Below are 15,887 nucleotides of genomic sequence, written 5' to 3'. Positions count from 1 at the left end.
CCTCAAAAGAAACTAAAACGTTACTAAGTTTGTGTGCAGTAAATGCACAGTAATGCATTTACTGTGCATTGTGCTGCAGGCTTGTATGGAAGCTATTAATATTTAATTTATTAGTGGTATTTCTCTTTTTTTACTTCTTAGCTTCCTTATCTGACTACAATATGGAGGTGAGACCCAGTCGGCTTCCTACACCGGCTTTTTTGAAAGCGTGAAGTTTCTCCAAAGTACCTTTGTTCCATTTCCTGTTTCATGTCAATGCCCTGCTTCTCCAGCAGTTCTCTCTGGGCAAAAGCCCAGTCCACAGGCTCAGCTGGGGTTTCAGCACATGGTGTCCTCTCCCTCTCAGCTCTGGCCTGCACAGGGTGGTTGAACCGGAACACATGGCTCTTCCCCAGGATGATGCGATTTCCTTTATGGGAATAAAAAAAATCTACATGTGTGAAGGTGCCACTTACATGTTGCTACTAGGTAATATAAATAGGAAAAAATTAAATTCACAGAGCAAGGGAGCTTACTGACCTGATTTGAGGATAGTGGGCTCTGTCACTCTCTTGCCGTTGACATATGTCTCGGCTCCTTCACAGGGCTCCAGGACAACCGCTGCTTAGGAACAGAGAAAGCAATCTGAGGCTTCACCTCCTGTCTCTCAATATTAAACTCTAATGTACACAGCTACAAGCCTGTAGAGAAAGATAAAGATCACCCACTCTCTCCCGTTGGACCGCTTGAGCTCGTAAAGGTGCAGTGCTCATCCTTGATGAAGTGGCCGCTGAGGACTATGTCCTGACGACTGCTGGCATCTACACGACCGACCCTGGAAAAAAAAGTGACAACATAATGTCAGACCAAGCAAGTAAATAATAAAGTACTGATTCATGTTGTCAACTGCATGTGTACTTAGCACATAAATAAAACTCTGAACGCAAGGAAAGAAAGAACATTCTTCTATATTATATTATACTGTAAAATGTGTGACAAAATCTAACCTGGTGATCCCGTCTTTAATATAGTACAACAGGCACTCAGACATCAGAGGATCCTCGTTGAGGTTCACCAGATGAGGTGTCTGACGCAGAACAAGGAATAATTTACTAACTGTAGATATTAGCTGCATAAATCATTCATTAACCATATGTTATTTACAATATAACATATGCATGCACTGCACATCAGAGAGCAACAATCTCCCTCAGTTACAAACATCAAATAATCAGCAATAGTTAAAACCATGCAGTCAAATTCACTCCCCACAGCTTCACAGCGTGAGTGTTTAATGTAGTCTCAGTCAGATGTTATGGGGCCGCAAGCCATAAATCACTGAAATGGGGGCACTACCATTATCTTTTCCCCCATGTTTACACCCATTGCTTCCTTCAGGGAGTGTTTGAAGTGAGTAATGAAGCAGATTTAAGATAACACTTAATGAAAAAGAAAAACCCTCGACTGATCTGCCTTGGCAAGGCTCCTATTGAAGTGAGACTCAGAGCACTCAGAGAGGGAGACAGATTTAAACACTTCACAGCTACAAACCTCGTTGGGGGAAAACAGCCCAACTGTGTCGATAAACACAGGCTGGGGCTTTCTAGGGTTATCGGAGGGCTTTGGGGTAAATAAACAAGCATTTTAGTGAATAATTTAAATGGCGAATATTAGATCACAGCAGATTTCTTGAGATGTCTTAAATTTTCTTACCTTCTTGGGGGAGAACACTCCAACTGTCCCGCCATCTTCTCGCATTGCTACACCCATTTCTGCCAGCAAGGCCTCTCTGTGGATGGATATCAGACTCAGTGTTTGTCTTTATATCACAATGCCTCACTCATCAATACAGTTTAATGCAAAGTGGATTGTTTTACTTTAGAAATCCATATTCCACAATCCTAATGTTTCCTACTAGCTAAAAACTCTATAAGTAGTTACAACCTTAGGTCTAGAGGAAAATGCAATTCCCTAAACCTGTTCTAACTTTGCACCCTCTTCTTACTGAGAATTATGGGGTCATTGTAGCCACAGTCGACTAGAAAAACTGTTTACTTTGTGTCAAACTCAAATGGGCTTGGGGCCACTGATGGTATTGTCATCTCATAGGGGGGCAACTTCGGCATTCAAGTACTGCAAGAAACTGCAATATGGGTCTCTGTTGTCTCTGCATGTTTATGAATTATTGTCTTTTTTCTCACAACATATTTGTTTACTTTGGCTGAGATTCTTTTCTAAGAAAAAACAAATCAAGAGAAAAAAAATCTCAAAACCAAAACAAAATAGAATAAAGTGGAGTATTCTGTATATATATTGTTCAACTCACCTTTCCATTCTAATGGCTTCTGTTCTGCGAAGTTTCTCTTCCCAAGTCTCATTGAGTTCAGCAATGATTTTCTCTGTTTCCTGACATTTCAAAAGAAAGCAGTAATGAAGGTACACAGTCATTTCAAGGACAAGTCTAGTGATGGGTTTCTGCATTTTTCTTTTTGGCAACAAATCTAATGAAAAGACCCAAATCAAGAAGTACTGTCTTTGTATCCAAAGCTGCATTGTTGTCTAAAGACTATTAACAACACACTAACGAGCCACACTGCTGCATTGGTTGACATGTTCCTGATGAACGTGGCCACTGTAGTTTATTTTGAGTCAGTCCCACATACAGTAAATGGTCTTGCTGCCATAAATACTCACTACAGCACCAAATCCATAACTGAAAATAGTCCTCAACAAATGCACTCCTGTTTGATTAAAAACTGTATTGATCCGCTTTTTAAGAAGATGATCAAGCCTTGTTTAAAAATAAAACTATAGGGGCAATGACCATGAACCAAAACACCTCAAGATATAGTCTAGACTATTATTGCCAATTATTCCACATCTCTCTGCCCTCATATCCTATCATCCATCTACTATTGATTCTGTAATACAGGGATTTATGACTATAGTAGGAACGAATGGGCTGGTCTGAGGAAGTCAGATAAAATTGAGAAACAAACTAATATGCTGCTGGGCTTGGATTTGTTGACTCTAGAAAAAAAATAGAAGATTTCAAGCATTGTATTTTAACTACTGGGAGGATTATAAGTAAAAATGCTTAGTGAAGAAACTGAAGCTTTATCTGCATATGGTCTGACAACAATCAGCTGAGGTGCGTTATTATGTACATGCTGTATTGTTACACTGTGTCAGTGTATGTAATCCAGTGTTCACCTTGAGCCTCTCGATGGCCTCTTCACTGCCTGGGCTGAACATGATGCGGTCATGCAGACTGGCGATGGATCCTGCACGGCTGGACAAGGCTGAGAGAGACGGAGAGGGACTCATCCCCGTCATGGCATTGGTCACTGTGGAGAGATCATCCCTTTGATTCACAGCTTGGCCTTTATTGTTATTGTTCTTGTAATCGGATAGGTCTGTCGGGGAGCGACGGAGGCACAGCGTGTACACAGGAAGTGGGGTTGGGGTAATCGATAATAGGGAATAAAGAAATAGAGAAATGCAAACAGATAAGGAAGAGAAGAGAAGGGAGAATAGAAAGAAGATATGTGGCCTGAAATAACTCACAAAAAGTCACAAAGAGAAATTCAAATTGCCAGTATAGAAGCGGGGTCAGCACTAGCAGAAAGCCACTCGCAGAGGGGGCCAACTTAAAGGATGCAACAAGGAGGCTGTCCAGCCATGACCAAAGAAAATGCAGCTATTACACAAAAACTTCAAGCAGAGCATCATATGCAGGCAGGAACTTTCAAAAACAAGAACATGTCCAATGTCCATATACATACTGATCTGCCACTTCAGATAATCTAGTATGAGCTGAGAATTCTGTTGCTCACTTCCAATCAAGCATCAACAGCAAAAAGGAAATTAGTCATCATGTATGGAAAATAAAATACATAAACTAGGCCGCCCTGTGTGCAGAGACATAATGACTCATTTGTAATAGGGTTATTTTCTTGCAGAGAACATTAGGAAGCAAGAATTCTCAATTAAGATTATTATCTAAAAGCAGCAAGATGCATTTAATGCTCAGTGTGCTTCTCTAAAATTAGCAGTGTCAAACAAATATTGAAAGCAAAAATCCATTTCGCTGGCAGAGTCGTAAGTTTATTTAAATGGCCTAGAAACACAAGCCCTTGTGGGGCATTTCTGAATCAAAATTGGTATAATTTCTATTTATCAAAATAGTCTACCTACAGAGCTGATTTTACATCATGCTCACTGTTTTCTGCTCAGTGTTTTATCTTGGCATCATTGTGGCACCTCCAGGGCCTATGATAGATTCTACAAAATAAAGAATAGCAACCCTGCAGCTGCTGCTATGGCAACACAGAGCAATAAATTGGGAAAGTGTATCACACCCATCCATCTGGACAGGCTGTTGGCCGCCAAGATGGATCACATAATATTGCCTTTGCCGTGCAGTTAATGAAGTCATGTATTATAGAAAGAAAGAAAATAAAAATTTATGGCATAAAATGAGATGACTACCTCAACAGACCCACATTATGTAAGTAATTATACCCTCTCTGTGACTGAAGGCTGCCTCATCAAATTATGTTTTCTGTTATAGCTGCCAACAGGAGGTGATAGAGCCAGACAGACCCTGCCAGGGGAATGGGAAGCTACAGTTTCTACATCAGGGAAATCAAAGATCGGGATGAAACGTATTTCATTATGGGTCCTAATCTTCCATATTCTATTGCTCTGCTTTGTTGCTTCATAAACAGATAAGCTCTCTCCCGCCAATGCCACAGCTATGAAGCCATACACAGATCCCTGCAGCACCAGGACATGGCACATGCTCAGACCGGGACTATGTGCTAGTTACATTGCATTAACATTAGCTACTTGTATTCCAGTGCAACTCGTCTAAAACGTTCTGAGCAATTCCTTATGATATTGTGGTGCTGCAGAGAACACAGGAAAGCTACTATTTACGCTCACAGTAAGCACCGGTGATGCTAAGCTGCCACAAAAGCAAAAGCAAGAGCCAGAAAACACACATTTCAAACCCTCTATGTCAGCACCAGATGCTCGATATGCTGGGAGAAGAGAAGATAAAGAGTGACAGAGAGAGAGAGAGAGAAAAAGACAGCGTAACACCTTTAGATAAAACTGTTCATGGATTTTGTATTTTTTGCTGAACAACTGAGCAGAGCAATCAACATAAATGCAGTGGAAACAACCTATAGTGATCAAGATTACAGTGATCATCTGTTTCAAAAAGCTTTGGACAGGATTATTCCTCTACAAAAGCTGTTTAAATAATTCACTGATAGTAACGAAGTAGTCCTCTTATATTGTTTATTTTGGATCTTTTCATACAACATTTAAATTAATGGTAATTCTATTTTTTCTATTTTTCTTTCCCATGTGGTAACCTGCAGCTACCAGGGGCTCCTGCTGCATGCAATCAGTCTCCTCAAAGCTTATAACAAACTACCAATACGATGCAGCAGCAAAATTACAGCAAGCACTTTTCATACACAGTCCTTTGCTGTATTATAGTATCATTTAATTACTCTCAGTATATACAGTAATTTACATTGTTCAGTAAGTTGAAAAGCTTTATTGTATTTTGAAACAGTCAACAATTAACTAAAACTCTCCATTTTATTATATATTCATGTAATAAATATATAAATGTCAATTAGATTGTAATTGGAATGAGAAATAAAGAGAAAGAGAAGATTGTTTATAGTAATCAAATTAAATTAAAGTGATAAGTCTTCCACAATAACCTCAGTGTGGCTCCAGTGCTCTCACTACATGAGGTATAACTTTCTACTTTCATTTCTGATGATATCCATCTCAGACAAATATTACTAGAGCTTCAATTTTTTTTTTATAATTCAATTCAATAGGATCTTTTCATAAGACCCTCCATTCCAGATGAATGCAAACAGGTTTGTAAAGCAGGCTTTCTATTATATGCTAATGCTGGCTATCTTGGCATGCTAGCTCCAGAAGCTAATGCTTGGAACCTCGCCCACACTGCTTCCAGTCCTGCCTGTGTTTTTTGCCATAACATGGGAGTAAACTGCACTTTGCCAATTATGGTCCCTCTGCAGTCTAAAGAGAATCAACATCTCTGTTTATCTCCATTCACGTCTTCCCATTGATTTTTCTGTCCTGCCTCTTAATTTGCCTTGGGCTTTATCTAAACGTACATCAACACATACAATGTTTGTGAGCACAGGGAGACTAAAAGTGTAGTGCTGTTCGTGAGCTGTGTGGGCTAAAGTGAGACTATCACTGAGAATAGTGTGCACACTGAGGAAAGGATCTGAAACCAAACGTTTTAAATTAAATCTAGAGATAGTGCTAATGGCAACATAACCCAATAAATGATCCCTTACTCTCAATGATGTCACCCAGGCCCTGGGCATAGAGGAGGTCTTTCAGACGGGACACCTCCTCCTTCAGCTCCCGCACCAATCGGTTGTTGGGATCCTCATTGATCACAGCGTTACAGCGAATCTGTTTGGCGCGGTCTGCATACCTGTGGGTATGAGGGAGGGATCGTTGAGCATGTTTACACAGGGGAGGGAGGAGACAAAGAGGCCCACACATCCCCCTGACATCTCACATCCACGCAATTCTGCAGCCTGGCACTGAGACTACTGAAGGGTGTTTGAAGTGTGAAACTGATGCAAGCCGCTGAGGAAAACGTGTATTACACAACACGTTGGTCTCACTGGCATCAGTGTCCTTCAAAGACATTCAGCAGCTGTGTGGGAGGAAAAAGATGCAGCAGAGGACGTGCTGTCTGCACTCTACCTGAGTGTGCTGAGAGTCTCATCGTAGTTGATGTCAGCTGGACTCAGGGCAGCTACCATCGCAGTGCGCGAATTCCCCCCTAACACAATCAAAGAACAACACTTTGTCGAGAACGAATGGATCAGTAACAAACACTGGCTTGTTAAACATAAAAGAGTTGTATTCATACCCAAATTTTCTCTCAGTAGCCAGGTCAAAACTGAATCTCTGTACGGAATGAAGCTTTCCACTTTCTTCTTCTTTTTATTCTGTGTATTAAATTAAAACACAAAATTAAAATCAATATATATAAAACTGCATTTCGGTAAAGAAAAAAAATAATTAAATCAATTATATTAAATCAATTACCTTATTTGACCCAGAGTCCTAAAACGAAGTAGACAGTAAAATTAACATGTTTATCCCCTATCTTGTTTATCTGACAATGAACAATATGCAGATATAATACATACCACTTCTGCCAAAGCAGAGATAACTTTTCCCAGTGTAGTTAGAGATTTGTTGATGTTTGCTCCTTCCTGTGGTAGATCAAGAAGCACAGAATTAAGACTGTATCAAATGCATTTTTTTTTTTACATTAAAAGGTTCTTTTGAGATTTTCGAATGAAGCTTATAATGTCTTTCGTCATATTTTGTGATGTCATCACCCTAAAAAAATATTAAAAATCCTCAACTTGAATGAGGTGATTCATCAGATTAAATAAGTAAAAGGTGTGTGTCTACATAGTGTTTTTCTCTGGCAAAAAAGTGCAGGGGTGGTGCTTGTGCTTTATTCTAACACTTCACTATTAACTTAATTATACGCTGTGGTTGCATAAACCAACAACAAAGCATATGGAAATATAATTTTTCTACTTCTCTGCCACTATGCTCTGCTGTCCACTGTGTGTGTGTGTGTTTGTGTGTGTGTGTGTGTGTGTGTGTGTGTGTGTATGTGTGTGTGTAGGATCTGAGCCCCACTCTCAGTCAAACAAGCAGTGGAGAGGACAGAGAAGCTCTTGGCATAGTTTTTTTTTTCTTTCTGTTGTTTCTTTTATGTCTTGTTGTGATAGTTTCTGCCTAATCTATATCTGCAATGTGCAGAAATACTGTGTTTGAACAGAATGAACTGACAAGTAAAAATTGTGCAGCATTAATTTAGAATTCCAATGCCAACATTATAAACAAAGCCTCAAATTATTCAGCACAGCCCTAAAAAGAATACTATTTACACTGAAAGTGAACACACTCCCCTTAATATAGATTTAACCATAGTGATTGTTTCTCACATAAGCAAAGAAAAGTGTTTTCAGATCTGTGTTTGAATGTCCAAAATGCAGTTGAGGGAAGTGTTTCACCTTGAGCCTGGTCCCTTTTGCTCCAGTAGAATCTGCCCTCTCACTGCCAGCCAGATCCACTAAACTTATTTTGCTGACCTGTAACAGAAAACGCAATAAATAAACTGCAATACATTAGCTGACACCAAAAAAAAAGAGCTAAAGCTATTCATCCTTATTCCAGAGACAGGTTCATTAAAAAAACATCATTACAGTTCTACCTTATCATTACAGCGTGACCTTTAAGCAGTCATTGATTTCCAGTTTACAACAAAATTGAAATCAGTGTCATCAATCAGCTTATAGATAAGCAGAAGCAACAGCTCAATGTTAAACAGGTTCACTCAGGACGTGATTCAAATCTACCTTCTCAGAGGTGTTATCGGTCTCAGCATCGTGGCGTTTCTGAGTGAATATGATATTAAAGACAGCGTGTGAGCGACTGCTTGTCTCATTCATGTTGGTGGCAGCCACAGTCCTGTGCAGAAAATAGATAAACTTTTATCAGCAAGCTGTTCTGTATGCTCCATGTTTGTCCAACACAGAAGAATGTTGTCTCCCATAATGACAGAGCAAACTACTGGTCCTGCTATTTCAATCATAAACCTGTCATACACAATCAAAAACATAATTCAAAGTGAAACTTTAAAGTGACCTTTGTGTGTTCCTCCATTTCATCAGAAATGTCTCTGATGTATTTGTGGCACATATTAACATATCTGAACTCCTCTCATACCTGACATGTATTTTTGTCTTTCAGTTAATTCTATCATGCAAACAAATTCTCTGGCAAGAGCCAAAAATTGTAAGCACCCTACGTATATTTCACCTTCTACAAACATCAAACATCTACACAGGGTTTCTCTTGGTTTCAACAAATTAAATTTAAAACTTTTGAAACCATATGAATGCAATTTAAGACCTATCTCACATCCATACTGGAAAAAAAGTACAAAGGATATGAATCAGTTCCAGAATTACTCACCAAGTAAATTAATTTATTCAAAGATCAGAACACCTCTGCTTGTTACATCAACATGGAGCGTTTTCTTGAACACAGTGTAGCAGGCTTCATTACCGTGACAGAAATAATTTTAACTTATTTCTTCTAGAAGTAACTTTTTTGATGAGAGGAGCTCACACACTGCATTGCAGCACAGTAGGTGGGTCCACTCTGACAAATTCTGCAGTTTGCAGTAGTAGCTATTGGTTCAGTGAGGGTTTTGTTTTGTAGTTGCTACAGCTTGATCAACACAGTCTTTTTTTCCACAAACAAAGCAAGAATGAAGTTAATGCAACTGCATAAAAGCAGACTAATATTAACTTCATAATTTCTTTAGACCTATTAGGCCTAAATTTCATATGATTGGATTTTAGACTTTTTAAGGATCCACTGAAACCATGTCTTCAACAACAGAGTGAATGAAAAAACACCTCGATCACCTGGCTTTGTTGCCGGAGTCCATCAGGTCCTGGATGTCATTGTAGGAGGTGACAGCCAGCTTAGATAGGTCCTCCACATAAGGTCCCATCAGAGGATGTTCTCGAACACGTAGGTTCCCTTTATTTTTGGGGTTCAGTAAGTCCCGCACACGTTCACAGTAGATTTCCATGTAGCTTACCTGTTCAGATTCAAAATATTAGTTTAAGCATTTATAAAAGGTGTCAGGTTCATGTTTATTATTGTACTGTCTTAATTGCATTTGTACATATTAGTGTTTATGTGGCCAAATCTGGTACTTTACCCTCTTTGTATGAAATAAGTGATTTTTGTACATCCCTGAAAAATTTACTGAACTATATAGTAATTGGGTGTGCAGATGAGAGGGTACCGATGCTTACCTCCACAGAATAAGACATGCTGTTGTCTGTATTATCATTGATCTTCGTGAAAAGATCTTCACACATCTGGAGGGAGAAAAGTAAGAATATTATTTCCACAATTGTTTCATCAGAGAAATTCAAAATCATCTTCCCTTGATTTATTATCGGCACTGGTCAATAATTAGTCTGTACCAGGGGGATGATTCCCTGTTGATCCTTGACATCCTGTTTCCCCATCATGGTATAGGACTTGCCAGCGCCTGTCTGACCATAAGCAAAGATGCAGACGTTGTAGCCCTCGAAGGCGTGCAGCAACATTTCCTCTCCAATGTCTTTGTACACTCGCATCTGAGAGGCATAATTGACGTCCTCAGGCTGTGGACAGAGATCAACAATCAGCCACTTTTTACATTTTCTCATAAACCAGACAAATGTAAAATAATGTGATTACAAATGTGTGTGTCTTTGTTGGGGTGTCCGTAAAACATGTTCACTGTGGGGGTGCAGAAAGAGTTACCGAGGTGTGGGACCAGTAGGAGTAATCAAAGTTGAAGCTCTTGTTGTCTTTGGCCTGCTTGGGGTTGATGATGGCTGAAAGACAGGGACAAGGAATACGGCTCAGAGAGAGGTGAGAGCTGCCACGTGAAACTGGATCTGAGCTGTGTCAGTGTCATGTTGTGCTAATAGAGCTGGGAAGGCCTTAGTCGCCTCCTCTTTCTGTACCAAAAGTCATCTTTAGTGTTTGGATCTCTGAACTAAACCCAAACATTAAACTGCAGATGTACTAGGACAAGAAATCTATTAGTATTTTTTAGACTAATACAGAATGCTGAGAAAATGTGTAATACGTACATGGTCTCATATCATTATCCATAAGCTGTTTACTCATGTTGGTGCTTGTTTACATGTTTATTGCTTTTAAATACTGAATATATCAGTAAAAAATGCAATTTGTAGGCTTTGATAAATAGGGGACTCACTACAGACCATTGTGCAGAGATTAGATTTGATTTGAAAGGTGACGCATTATGAATCAATCTCTAAACATAATAAATTTGTGAGCGTATTTGAGCATCTGAGAGACCAGAAAATATCATGGACATCAAAACTGAACTTAGAAATGTGTTGTATAGCCCTGCTGGTGGTCCTGTGACAATTTAACATTCATTACACACAAAGAACTAAATTGCAGCAAACAAAAAGAAACAATTTAGCTATTCTTACTTTCTACTTTCAAAAGTACAGTTTGGCCTGATAGTGGTGTCAGATCTAAAGGCTATGCTGTTAACTCCCAGGTCTACCTGTAGCCATTTTAGGACAGCTCAGACTCAGCTTGTCAGACTCAGCTCATCTTTCAACAGTCTCAGTGTGAAACAACCCTCGGCCCTGAGCTGCACTTCATCAGGCTCAGCTGTCCTTTGTTAGCCTTCAGATAATATCTACTGTACTAATCAGAAAATATTCTTTTATCCAGACTGTCAAAGAATTGCTGATATAATTTGAGATTGTTGTGTGTCTACTGCCTGTACTGTAAATCACAGGTGTCCATTTATCACAAATCGAAATGCATCAAATCCACCTTTCCATTCAGGTAAAAATCTTTTCCAATTACTCAATAATTACCTTAAATTAAATCAACACAGTGGGATATTCTTTATGACGGTCAGTGTTTTGTAATCACAGAGAATTAAAATGTAAACAATAATATTCCGGTCCATTTATATCCCCCTGACCAGCGGTGACTAGCAGATCCCTGTAGTTAAATTACAATGCCTGATCAAATCATTTCCTCCTGATATCTGGCCTAATTTAATATTTCATATGCCTGCTCCATGACCCTTTACAAACAAAATTGAGGTGCTGATTCGCTTTTGTGAATCACACATCTTATTCTGCTTCACTTCATCTCAGGCTCTTTAGTGAAATGTAGCTGATAAGGCTTGTTTGTGGCTAATAAAGCTGTATATGTACAGCAGAATAGGGAAGTAACTAAGTACTTTATTTTTCTGACAACTTTTTTTTTTTTACATTTTAAGACAAATATCTGTACTGTTTACTCCTTGGATTTTAAAAAACAGACTCTTTACTTAAATTAAATTATTGATTGTTTTTATTTTGCATCATTGTGCACTGCCTTCCCAACATCAACATCAACAACAGGACTGATTTAAACTGAAATGGATGGGACAGTCACACACAGGAAAGATGATTATTTGGTATATAAATCAGTGCATATCACAGCTAACAGATGCAACAAGATGAAAAATTATGTAAAAGACAAAACAAGAAAAAACAGACTAAAGGAGGAAAGGTGAGATTTAGTTAACTTTGCACAAAAAAGGCAGGTACAAATGTCCATCAGAGGGCTACATTTTACTTTTACATTTCAGAACCTGTACCTTTTCACTTTAACTTGAGTAAAGAAGTTAAATCAGTGCTTCTACTTTTAGTCTTTTATTTCACACTATCAGTACTTGTATTTGAGTAAAGCATGTGTGTACTTTATGTATAGTATATGCATTTGGAAAAGTGACATAGTAATATCATGACTGCTTCTTTCAAAACAATGTCTAAAAGAAATACATGACTTTCGATATATTAATGGTTTATAATTCATAACTTTCTTTTTTGTCTGGAACATCTGTCATAAATTTGTTTGTAAATCTGTTATAAACAGACAACTTAGCCACGCATAAAAATAATTTTCTCCAAAAAATCAACATGCAGCAACGACAATGAGGTTTTGCAGAAAAATGCTTTGAGGAAAAAATAAAGTCTGTGTGATGGGATGCTAGGGTCTGTTGATTCTCATGAAAGATTTTTTACTACTTTAGAAAGATATTTTACAATTTACAATATGTATATCAGATATAAGATATATCGGACACTATAATTTTTTTTTTAAGTCACCAATACCCAGGTATTCAAACCAAAGGGCTTTTGTATGAATACTACAGCACATGGTAGTGTGCCCACCCAAGAACAATATATCCGGTGTGGTCTAGTGATGCCAACTATGAAAATGCTTCCTCTCTGATCCCAGAGCTCCAGACACCATTTTCTCTGCTAATGCAGATGCGGTCGATAATAGAGGAAAGGGCCCACGGCTAAGTACACTCTCAAGTAAGTGTACACACTGTTATTTCCTCTCTACGCTGCTACTATGTTTCCAGCTATGAAATATAGGCCAGTGTGGCTGACTGGGGTTTCAGGTTTCAGGCCCATTCCTCACCATGACACACCATGCCTCATTTACTGGGCATGACGTCTCCAGGTACTCTGGAAGATCGCCAAATATGAACACAGAGAAACTGCAGCTGTACTACACACAGTGCTGTCTTTAATACTTATCGAGGTAGTGTCTTCTGCGCTTATAACTGTCACAAAATACATGAGGTTTGCTTATAACCACAGCGACAAAATCAGTTTCATCAATCAGCAAGAAATATTCACAATTCTCATTTCCCCTAATGTGCACTGTCTCTTACCATAAATGGACTTCCACAGTAATATTTCATGACATCAGACATCGCCATCATCAATTCCTGTTAGACCTTAATATCTACTTATAATGAGAGGAACAGGTAACATTAACCAAACAATAGTTATTAATCCCTCATCCCATCAGTGATTGGGTTGAGGTCACTGGATTGAGTGTTAGTTTCTACAAAGCCAGACTGATCACATATTCTGCAAATAAGCAGCAGTCAGGCAGCTGGTTACATCTTAGGGCTGCGTGATATGAACAAAATCAAATATCGTGATATTTTTGACCAAATTTCAAAAAATTATATCACTTTACTGTAATGCAGCCTTTAAAACCAAGAAAAGTCAACACTTATGCCATATCAGACAATGTCTAGTCTCATATCATGATGTTGATACAATATCAATATATTACCCAGCCAAATTACAACAACAAAAATAAAGATATGAAAAAAGATAAGCCTTTATCAATCCCCACAGGAAAAACACATTCTAACAGATATATCCCACAGAAAATGCAGTTTCTGTGGTGATGGTGATGCAGGTAAAACACTGAAAACATACAGTATGTCATCAGCAAAATGTCATAAGCAAGGTGTGGCACCTTGCTTATCACATCTTACCAAATGCAACAAACTATTATCTCTGTTTTTACACTGCATTTCTGATATACAGCATTAACACACATCCCTTCCATCATTGAAGAAAAATGGCCATTTAAGAGAACTCTGTGAAAAGCGCCTACAGACTGTATATCTAATACAGTCTGAAAAATCAAGCTGCCAAAAGGTTAAAAACAGAGAAGGAACTGATTGGTTGTCTTGGTGGATAACACTGGCCTGGCTGGATTCTAAGGCCATCACATAAAGCAAATCTAAAAGCACACATGCACTTTTACTTTACCAAACTTCTAAAATGATAAATTTATCAAGATCTGGCTATCACACAGAAGCTGAGCCTCTGCAGTACGACATTTCCTCGTTGCTTACTCATCTCTGATCGTGGTATGATTCATACAAGACCCCCCCCCCCCCCCCTTCATACTCCAGCACCGGAAAGAAAAGCGCCTTGCTCTCAGAAGAGGTAATTACTTTAGAGTGGCAGTGATGGGCAGCATATATCAGTGTGTTAGAGTGAGACTTGGGGCAGGGCTGTCTTTTTAAATTGAACTCGGTAGCTCAGGTGACGTTGTCAGCGGTCACAGCTTGCGTATCACAGTAATCTCCACCTGAGGCCAGATTTAGCAGCATTTAAGGCACACACAGCACGTCCTGATCTTCATCACACTCCCTTTTACTATCCATCTGCTCTTGTTATGATGGAAACGCTTTTTAATTACAAGGTGTTGCGTTTATAGATGACGGCAGGTCTGGAAGTCATGTCAGGGAAGGTACACGTCATCAGACAGGACACAACAGCAGCTAATTTTTCTTCAGGCAGTGTTCTTACAAATCTCATCAGCAGAGGTGGTCAGGAGTGTATGCACGTATCCAAAATATCTACACTTTTATCAACACAGTGCTCGCTTCACATACTGACTTCTACTTGAGTTTAAGTGTTCATCACTGATATTCCCACTTATTTTTACAGCACACAATTCATCTTAGGAAGAGAGAAAGAATATATATTTACATATGTATCTACTTTCAAGAGTCAAATGCCATAATCCATCCAAAACAAATAATAAACCAACAGATAACTTAAAATTAATGGAAATGTGTTCTAATGTTGTTCAAGGACCAGTGTGTAGGATTTAATGGCATCTAGTGGTGAGCTTGCAGGTTGCAAGCTCCTCATCTCTCCCTCCTACTCGAAGCAGTTAGATGAAACAAGGGAGACCGCAAAACATGCAAAAAGTACGAAAGGCCACATAAAGCCAGTGTTTGGTTTGTCCATTCTGGGCTACAGTAAAAACATGGGGGTGCAACATGAGGACCTCGATGGAAGAGGACCCACTCCCTCTGTAGATATAAAGGGCTCGTTCTAAGGTGACAAAAACACTGTAATTTTTATACAGATGGTTCTACACTAATGAAAACATACTAACGAATATCATATTCCTTTTCTGATATATTCTGCAAATAACCCCCAGTAAAGATTACACACTGGACCTTGAAGTGAAAGTGAAACATGAAAAACACTTATCTGACACTGGGTCATTCTAAACTAATTATTATCTATTATACAGTCCTTGACTCAGAGCTTTTTGTAAATAATTGTTAGCTGGTAGCTCACTTATTGACAGTTATTTTGTTACTTTATAGTAGAACTGCATTAAACTTTTATTTTCATTATCCAATAATCTGCCAAGTATTTCTTTGGCTGATTGAAGTTTAGTTTAAAAATAGCAGACAAAAATGACAAATGCCCCTCACAATTTTCCTTAACCCACAATAAAATGTCTTGTTTTGTCTCATCAGTGGTCAAAAAGCCCAAATAAATTTTTTTAATTATGTTGCCTTGAAGCTGGAAAGGTTTGAATAACAACTTTTAAAAGCA

The 15,887-nt window shown here is 38.6% G+C and overlaps 1 protein-coding gene across 14 annotated transcripts in view; it reads right to left on the bottom strand.

Annotated features, from left to right (window-relative positions):
* Window positions 1-15,887, bottom strand: part of kif1aa (kinesin family member 1Aa) — a 48,667-nt gene that overhangs the window by 26,411 nt on the left and 6,369 nt on the right. For 11 of the 14 annotated variants that reach the window (XM_084722543.1, XM_084722531.1, XM_084722532.1 and 8 more), the window contains exons 3-21: window positions 10,420-10,493; window positions 10,095-10,277; window positions 9,921-9,986; window positions 9,522-9,700; window positions 8,445-8,556; window positions 8,100-8,177; window positions 7,215-7,280; window positions 7,111-7,128; window positions 6,932-7,010; window positions 6,763-6,841; window positions 6,342-6,484; window positions 4,986-5,024; window positions 3,193-3,326; window positions 2,306-2,385; window positions 1,693-1,768; window positions 987-1,066; window positions 708-814; window positions 520-600; window positions 229-409 (exon numbers count right to left, since the gene is read on the bottom strand). In XM_084722543.1, the coding sequence (XP_084578669.1) occupies window positions 229-409; window positions 520-600; window positions 708-814; window positions 987-1,066; window positions 1,693-1,768; window positions 2,306-2,385; window positions 3,193-3,326; window positions 4,986-5,024; window positions 6,342-6,484; window positions 6,763-6,841; window positions 6,932-7,010; window positions 7,111-7,128; window positions 7,215-7,280; window positions 8,100-8,177; window positions 8,445-8,556; window positions 9,522-9,700; window positions 9,921-9,986; window positions 10,095-10,277; window positions 10,420-10,493 (1,855 nt within the window). The remainder of the gene's footprint in view (window positions 1-228; window positions 410-519; window positions 601-707; window positions 815-986; window positions 1,067-1,692; window positions 1,769-2,305; window positions 2,386-3,192; window positions 3,327-4,985; window positions 5,025-6,341; window positions 6,485-6,762; window positions 6,842-6,931; window positions 7,011-7,110; window positions 7,129-7,214; window positions 7,281-8,099; window positions 8,178-8,444; window positions 8,557-9,521; window positions 9,701-9,920; window positions 9,987-10,094; window positions 10,278-10,419; window positions 10,494-15,887) is intronic. The other 3 variants (XM_084722537.1, XM_084722544.1, XM_084722546.1) reach the window with 1 other exon arrangement.

Source organism: Lutjanus erythropterus, chromosome 7 (assembly GCF_056507025.1).
Source record: "Lutjanus erythropterus isolate fLutEry1 chromosome 7, fLutEry1.hap2, whole genome shotgun sequence".
Lineage (NCBI taxonomy): Eukaryota > Metazoa > Chordata > Actinopteri > Lutjaniformes > Lutjanidae > Lutjanus > Lutjanus erythropterus.
Note: the sequence above shows the minus strand (reverse complement) of the source record. Positions and strands in the feature narration are given on the sequence as shown.